We start from the raw sequence: 8,984 nt of genomic DNA, 5'->3' as shown, positions 1-8,984 counted from the left end.
AGGGGGCAAAATACAGCCCAGTGCGGTGGCGGGAGGTGAAAAGAGCAGCCCCAGGGCTGGGGCCAGTGGACTGGTTTTCCCAGCCCTGGGGCTGTGCAGGAAAAGTATACAGTAGTTCCATGCAGCTGTTTGACCTAAATCAATTAAGCTTGTTACTTCATAGATCCAGGTATATCTTAAACTGGGTTCTACAATTCTTAGACTGGTTTGTGTACACAGAATTTCTGTACAGTTACAGGGTTAGACTGACTGCTGGTCACTGAGACAAGGTCTGTAAGTGTAAGGTTGGTACTGGGATGAGCCAAGTTTAAATCAGGCGGCCATTTTGAACCCAATTTAACCTCCCCAAATGTCTGTACTTAGCCCTTAAGTGTGAGCCCTTCTTTCTTTCCCCCAACATGTCCCTCTCCTAGTTCTCTCTATTCCCAATCACTGCTTCATCTTAGTTGCATTCTTCTTCCCTTCTAATCCATGGCCCAGTTGCTTTGCCCAACCTACCTTCTTATACCCCCCCAGTTCCCCAATTCACCCTCTCCTACTGCCAGTTTCTTGGCCTGCTCAATCCCAATTTTCCACCTTGCAGCTCCTCATCCAACATTTCCCTGATGGATGGTACCTGGCCTTCAGTCTCCTCCCTTCCCCCCCACCCCTTTCCACATCCTCCCTTTCCAAGGGAACTCCAACCCCAATGTCACCTCTCAGTCCCTTTCCTCAATTCCTGTCAGTGTCAGTTCTCCACATTCAATCCGTCCCATCACCTTCCTTGGACCCTGCTGGTTCTCAGTCTTCAGTGGATTCCAGCCCTTTCCTGACACTTGCTCTTAAATTACCACTCTCTTTCCCTTCCAACCTCTGCTCACAGACTCCTTGCTCAGCTGTGCCCAATCTCTACCTTCATCCAACTCCTAGTACCAGTTTCTAGCCCCTTGATTTCACTGTTCCAGTCTATCCTTGCATGTCCAAATCTTGTCCTCTTCAATGGCTGGGCAAGGGAGCATTGACAGCATACCAAGTGATGGGGCACTGACAGCACAGTAGAGTCCATTTCCCTGATTTTATTTCGAGGCTGAACCTGTCAAAACCTGCAGAAGCCTGGAGCTGCAACTGTAGTTAAAGTCCTGCTGCAACATGCCTGCCCAGGTCCAGACAGAACATCCAGTAATTTAGTTGCTACAGTCTGAGAACTGTCAACTGAACCCATGAACTATAAGCCTTGAAAACCTTGCTGGCCAATTCTGGACAGATTTTCAGAGACAATAAATGGCTCATTCTCAACACAAAGGGAAGGCAACTGCCAAATTTTTCAGTCTACGATCCAAAGCTTGAGAGTGCGAGCACTTTTCAAAGAAAAGTTGCCAGAATTCATTTATTTACTTGCACAAAGGCCAGCAGAGGCTGGATATTAAAAAAAAGAGTTGGGTTTAAGTAGACCTACCCCCCCCCAGAAAAGTTCATCTGAAACAGTTGAAATTTGAGGGGAAAACAGTTATAAGCAGCTAGATGCAGATTTTTATAATTAGGGATCACTGTATTTTGGGGTTCACAGGATTTCAAGGGAAATTCAGCAATTTAGCGTTTCCCATGAAGTCCTGGAAAACTGTGATCACAAAAAGAGAAAGAAGTCTTGCAGACATCAGACCTGCCATTGAACACAGTGCTTGATCTCTGGGAAGCTGAATATACAAATAAATAGCCACTAATCAAAAAGCAACTATGGGGGAAATTTGGGGGGAAGGAGTGGAAGAGAACACGCACAACTGTGTTGCGTAGCACTACAATAATGAAGAAACCTTACTCACTGTGGAGGAGTTACTTTTGCTTTTCTGATGATGTGCCTTTAACACAGAATAGCTGTGTGTCAAAATGATGAGCCTTTTAAATAACCCATTCCCCCCTAATTTAAGCACACCAATGGACTAGGTAGTAAACTGCCTTTTTATCATATCATCAGTAAGTCACTGTATCTTGGGAAAGCTTTGTAATTAGGGAGCCAGACCCTGTGTTGATATAAGTTTTGCCTCAGCTCCATGGACTTCAATGTAGCTATGCCGATTTACAATAGCTTAGAATCTGGTCCCATTTTACATTACCACCATATTTATAAGTAGTTAAATTCCTACATTCTAATTCTCAGAGATAATTACTACTTCCAGGAAGAAAGAAAAGGAAAGATGCATTTGCTGAGAGATCATCAGAGGGAGGGGGGGAAAAAAAAAAAAAAGGATGACAACTCTCAAATGACAATTTATGGAGATTTCCAATCTATACTCAAGAGAAGCCTTTGACTAGAATAGTACATGCATTTATAGATCAACACTGAGATGCACTGACACCACTGTGAAGGAGAGGAAGGGAGAGAGAAAGATTATTATACTGAGAGGCAAACAATGATATGCCTTATCTTGCCCCAAATCTTTAAGTACAATTTTTCCTCCCTGCTATTCTACAGTGTGTGCGTCACATACACTGACATCTATGCTATTGTTAGGGCTACTGGTAAAAAAAACAAAACAAAACAAAAAACCTCCATCTTCTTGCTTTCTAAATGGAAAGACTTCCTGGTTTTGGTCCCTGTTTCAGTAAGATGCAGCAGTTTCAGTGATGTCAAAGGAGAAGTGGTCTGTTGCTTAAAAAAATTATGCCTGATGAAACAGAGCACCCAAAGCCTTATGTACAGACCCTGCATATAACATCCTTTGGTGGGAAATAATATCAGTGAGATTAAATCAGAAGGGGAAATAATATTAACTTTCACACAGAAGAGTGTGATATGTCCATTTGGACTCTTAACATCCAGACTCAAACTTTCTTTGAGAAAGAGCTTAAATTCATCTACAAGTTGTCCGACTAAGTTAACGAATCATCGGGCAAGATCTAGATTTGTGTTACAGAGAAGGTTAGACTAGATCACAATCATTCTTTCTGGCCTCAGAAATGTATAAAAAGGACGGAAATATATTTAGGACTATGGTCCATTAGGTAATGGTCACACAGTTTTATTTTCCTATACAACAAAACCCAGAGAAAACAGACATATGGGCACAGTTGCATCCTCAATAATGATGGTTACCAAATAAGCCCAAACAAAAAAAGGACTGCTATTATTAATTCTAAAACATAGGTAAGCACCAGTAAAGTATTCAAAGATTATTTAAGGAGGGATACTACTATATTCTCAGACAAAACAGACAAAGATCTGAAACCGTATGAACATGACAAATCGCTTTCTATGCAATTCTGGAATTCATAACTATAAAACAATCCTAGGAGTAGAATCTTCAAAGGCATCTCTTGATATTAAAACTTAAATCTTTATAGTTATTTCTGTATTATTACCACTAATTTATTTTTTTAATTACATTTAAACTAGTAATAATCTTTTTGCCACATTTAATCTCATGGATAGTCCCCTAGATGCTCTCAAATTTAGTCCTCAGTAGTTGAAACTCTTAAACTATTTTAATTCCCAAATTTATAATAGTCAAATATTCAGGATAAGATGCACTTTCATGTTTTTCTCCCAGTGATATTACACCATACATTAAACATCACATACTAAACTGAGGTATCTGAAAACTAGATTCCAGAGGTAGATCCTCCACATTTTTATATTAGCTTTTCAAATAAAGGTATGGAAGAATACAGGAAGTAGCCTGACTAGGGTAGATAAAGATTTAAACTTTAATCTTTTGTCATCTTTTATCATATGGCAATTTGAAAGGCAGTAGTATTTGATGTCCAGGTTTGTCATGACAATATAATGTCCATTCACATAGAATAAAAGTTATTTATCTGGAGAAGGCTCTTACAGACAGCAACTCACTGATGTTCCGTGGTTGCAGGTCTTCTCCACAGTCACATATTGGCAGGGATCTCCAGAATTCACACCGAACTGCACAGCACAGCAACTTCTTTAATCTTGGAGGTTTCCTGCAATGCCACCGATTGGTGGAGGGACCCTATTACTTGATGTTTGTGCCTTATGGCCAGTAGGTGAAAACTGCAGCTTATTTAAAATTGTGGTTTTCTCCTTCTGGCCATCAGGGGTGGGCAGTTAGTGACCAGACCCTCTACCAATCAGTGGCAGGGCAGGCATGTGGGGGAAACTCCAAGATTAAAGATGCCACCATGCTGTGCACTTCTTGCGCAAATTGCAGAGATCCCTACATATTGAACTATCCTTCATCTTCCATTTACGTATCAGTGTAGTTAACTGCAGCACCAGTGTTAGGTTCTGTCATTGTTCCCTGACTGCTCAGCAATACTGAATGAAGTAGGTTCCCTTCCAATTTTTCTGATAATCCTCAAAACTTTTCCATCATATCCAAAAGGAAAAGCAACATTTTGAGTATACCTTCACTGCACAAGTTAGTCAAGTCAGTTTCAGCATGAACACGTGTCCCTATAGCAAAGCCCTACCCACATTTTGGTATCTTCACTGTTTTGCCATTCTCCCATGTATGTTCCATGGTGTGTCTATGAAATTAAATCTATTTGTGCTGAAATGCTATAGGATTTTTACCTGGTGAACCATGTCATCTATAAGAGAACTTACCTATCCTTTGATAATCATAGGAAGCAATAAAGTTTTTACCTAGATTTACATTGCCAAGTATTCAGGTCATAGCCCCACTAGCAGCACAGCTGAGGGTATAAACCAGGGCTAGGCAATTATTTTGAGCGGAGGGCCACTTACCCAGTTTTGGCAGGCTGTTGAGGGCTGCATGGGTAGCCCCGCCCCTTGACAGGAGCCCCACCCCCTGGTCACCAACTTGGAACCAATGTCCCAATGTCTTGGGACCAATGTCCCAGGACCAGCACCAGTGGGGCTCAAAGCAGGGTACAGGCTGGCAGGGGTCTGTGGAGCCGGGCTGGGCTGCACCAGCAGGGAGAGGGGTCAGCTGGCCCAGCTCCATAGAGCCCCTGCCAGCTGGGACCCTGTGCTCCTGCCACCCTGCTCTGGGCCCTGCCGGCACTGGCCCTGGGACACTGGTGCAAGCCCTATGCTCCCACACTCACTCACTCCCAGCATCCCCCGGCCCCACAGTACAGGTGGGGGGCAGTGCGCAGCCCTGACCCTGTGCTTGCCGGCAGGGAAGGAGCTGGTGCAGAGCGCAGGGAAAAGTGGCCCCTCGCCTGCCCTGCGGCCAGCACTCCCTGCTGCAGCCACTCGCAACCCAAGCGGAGCTGACCTGAGTGGGCACAGGCAGCCTCATGCGGGCTGTGAGCAGCTGCAGGGCAGGGCATGGGGCCGGCGAGGGGCCACTTTTCCACCCGCACTTAGCACCAGCTTGTAACCCAGCCCCACTGCCAGCCTGGGCCCTGCACTGGCTCTGGGCTCGCCTGTTGGGGCTGCACGCAGAGGCAGCAGCTGCTTCGTGTGGAGGAAAGCGGCCTTTCCACTTGCCACACTGGGCAGCATTTGCTGCTGCTGCTACCTGCCCAGAGCTCGCATGCTGGGTAGCCCAGTGGCGGTGGTGGCAAACACTGCCTGGTGCAGTAAGCAGGGGGGCCACAGCTGCTGCTGCCATGGAGCAGCCCTGATGGGTGAGCCTGGAGCTGATGCGGAGCCCAGGCTGGCAGCAGGGGCAGGTTACCAGCTGGTGCTGAGCACGGGAAAAGTGGCCCCTCAACTGCCCCGTGGGCAGGACCCCACGATGCAGCCGCTTATAGCCTGCATGGGGCTGCCTGTGCCTGCTCAGGACAGCCGTGCATGGGCTGTGAGCAGTTGCAGCAGGGAGCACCAGCCACGGGGCAGGGGAAGGGCTGCTTTCCTCCGTGCTGGGAAGGAGCAGGGAAGGAGACTGTGGAAAAAGCTGAGCATGGGGAAAAGCAGCCCCTCCGTTTCATGGCCAGCGCTGCCTGCTGCAGCCACTTACAGCCCCCGTGGGGCTGCCTGTGCCTGTTCAAGGCAGCCCCATGTGGGCTGCGAGTGGCTGTAGCATAGAGCACCGGGCATGGGGTGGGCAAGGGGCCGCTTTTCCCCACACACAGCTTTTCCCCAGGCCACTTTTCCATGGGCTCCCTCCCTGCCCGGGGTCCTCCCCTGCCCTCCCCCACTTATCTGAGGTTCTGGCATGGTTCCAGGCCAGAAGCCCCTGGTGGGGCTTCAGGCTGGGGGAGGGCGGGGCCGGCCCTGCTGTTATGGAAACCTGCCAGGGCTTCCCCTGGCTCCTACTGCCCCTGACTCCTGTCATTTTTGACAAGGACCAAGAGCAGATAAATATTAATTTTCTAAATTTTTTTAGGGGCCCTGCGGGCCAAATAAAATGGCCTCGCAGGCCGGATCTGGCCCATGGGCCATATTTTGCCCACTCCTGGTATAAGCTCTCTGTCCAGCAATGGCAGCTTAACATTTGGCATAAAACCCTGGAAGAAGCATGAGTTATCTATGTACAAACTACCCTAACATCACTATCTGCAAAAATAACGCATTATGTGTTGCTAGATACACACATATTAATCATTTAGTTTGAAGTACATAGAGGTTATTTCAGGATATGTCTACACTGCAGCCCAAAAAGCAAGGCAAATTAGTGCATGCTGAGCTCAAGCTGCTGCGGCTACATTGTTTAGCATACGCAAATGAACTCACGTAACATTATTTCTAATCACAGCAGTGCAGACCCAGACCATCAGACTCCATTCCAATCTCAAGCAGGTTTCTCTTTTTTCTATTTATCCTTTGCCAGTTTCAAGAGAATGTTATTTTACTGCAGTTGGATTATCCAACAACATCTGTGGAAAATTTCCCCTAAATAACTTGTTGCCATACAACAACCAGGTATGACTAATTTCAAAACATCCTAGTAGAAACTAAATATGGTTGTGCATCATGCTATGACCTTTTTCTTTATCCAGCTCTCAAATGTAATCCTCAGGACTGCATCTGAAATGTGCGCAAAGTGGTAATACTTAAAACAGTTTAATACAAATATATATTGTATTTAAAAATTATAAAATTAAACTCTGTTCTGTATTTCATCTCTTGCCTGAGTCACAACAGTTTTCAGTCTCAAGAGTCACAGTAAGAATTTAAACTGACTATAGGACAAAGTCTACCCCACAGATATTAACAAAACTTGTCTAATGACCATTAATATCCCAGCCCTCTTGACCTCCCCATCTGAGATTTCATTCTCATTTTCATCTACAGACCAACATCTACAAGCAATTTAAAGCATTTGGCTTACCTTGTGTCTGCATTTAAGTACAACCCCATAGGCTCCTGGAAACAAAAGCAAAATGTATTATGAATACGTTGTTTCCAATACTATTTTCTTAGATTACATGCAAAATGCCATATTTTCTCACATACAACATGCACCTTTTCCCCCAGGAACGGACTGCTGGAAATTGGAGTGCACATCATGCGAGACATACTGCAAGAGCAGGTTCTGTTGCTAACCAGGTAAAACTGAAAGGAAAATCTGCTGCTGCTCAGTTACTTACTACATGGAAAGATCTTTTTTGAGTAGCAGGATGGAGGAAAAAAAAACCATATGTATTATATTCCAGGGCATGCTGTATGCAAGGAAATAAAGAACTTCACTGAACATTTGTGCCATGTCAAATTATTAAAAAATAAGCCACTTAGAAATATTTTACAATCTATTTACTTTATTTTCTAGAAATATGACTATATATTTGATTTCAAACTGATACCGGTGTCCGTACATTTAATCTCAAGGCAATTCTTGGCTGGATTTGTAATGGTAAAATGGTCACTTTTCCATTTACAATATTATGAAAGCCTTCATAACTAAATGACATTTTAGCTGAATATGTTGTCTCTGATTTAGAAGTAAATTCTGATTTAGAAGTAAATCAGAGACAAAATATTCAGTTTAATTCTGTCTAGTTCTTCAATGCCCAAAATTAGGAACAGACTTGCTATAGAGCCATCAAATTTTAATATGAGCGGATTGTGAAATAAAATTGTTTGCTGCCTTGATAAAATACTTTATTTTAAGAACAAATTACCTTTATATTTCAAGACAAACATAAACAGTTTCCAAAGGCATTTTTTTTCCATTTATTAAAAGAGGAATATTACAAGTAGCCCCTATTCCCATTCAATTCTAATTTATATTAGATAAAGAAATGGCTTACCTTCACCTACCACCCCAAGGATCTCAAATTTATTCATCACATTACCAATGTTAGGAATCTTCATCAAGACAAATTCCTCTTAGGTTGAGAGCCACAGAACATGGCACAAGAGTGAAGTGTCTAAGGGTGCACAGTAGGCAAAGAAAAAAAACCCCCAAACCCGAAGACTTCTGGCAGAAAAAAATCCACGTTGCTCGACTGGGCTTCTCACGTAGTTTTCCTAATCACTAGACATTCAGTAGTTTCCTGTGAAGAAATGAATGCGATAATTAGCATCTTGTTTTACTGCAGCCAAAGAGCACTAATGGAAAAGATTCACAATCTTTGCTCTTAATACCATGCTAGTTTATCCCAAAAGTTATTTCGCTGTCATTCCACATTTTATGATCAACAGAATTCGGAAATACAGGGAAAGGATTTCAACACATTATGACTACATGTTTGCCACATGGCAAAGCTGGTTTTGTAACCCCATGCGCACAACAGAATGTCTTTTAAAATAAAACATTACATAAAAATGTTTCTTTCTGAGAAGAGGAAACAACCCCCCCCCAAAAAAACCTATGACAGTGGGTTGTTTAAAACACACCAACCAATGATTTCTCTTCTTGTGTATGTCTGCAGCTAATTATAAAAATGGTTTGTGATTAGGCAATTAATTCTTCACTCATTCTAATGGTAAGGTTTTCTCCTTATTAAAAATTGTTAACAGTTTTCATGGTTAAACTTATTAGGAACTTATTTTAAAAGGTTAATCCCCAAATAGTTTTTTCATTACTTTTTAAAAAAGTAAGTAACTGAATGAAAAAGATTTTAAAAATTTAATTACTAGATAGTACTGTAGACCATACCCCTTCTAAAGTTTATGCATA

At 43.2% G+C, this 8,984-nt stretch overlaps 1 protein-coding gene across 4 annotated transcripts in view; it reads right to left on the bottom strand.

The window, feature by feature from the left end:
* CDKL5 (cyclin dependent kinase like 5) overlaps positions 1–8,356 on the bottom strand; it is a 174,801-nt gene extending 166,445 nt beyond the window's left edge. For all 4 annotated transcript variants that reach the window (XM_019524247.1, XM_019524250.1, XM_019524248.1 and 1 more), the window contains exons 1-2: positions 8,113–8,356; positions 7,194–7,228 (exon numbers count right to left, since the gene is read on the bottom strand). In XM_019524247.1, the coding sequence (XP_019379792.1) occupies positions 7,194–7,228; positions 8,113–8,176 (99 nt within the window). In that variant the 5' untranslated portion in view covers positions 8,177–8,356. The remainder of the gene's footprint in view (positions 1–7,193; positions 7,229–8,112) is intronic.
* Between the last annotated feature and the right edge of the window lie 628 nt (positions 8,357–8,984).

This window comes from Gavialis gangeticus, unplaced genomic scaffold, assembly GCF_001723915.1.
Source record: "Gavialis gangeticus isolate Ggan-Ray unplaced genomic scaffold, GavGan_comp1, whole genome shotgun sequence".
NCBI classification, from domain to species: Eukaryota; Metazoa; Chordata; order Crocodylia; family Gavialidae; genus Gavialis; species Gavialis gangeticus.
The sequence above is the reverse complement of the archived record's forward strand: the minus strand, read 5'-3'. Positions and strand labels throughout refer to the sequence as shown.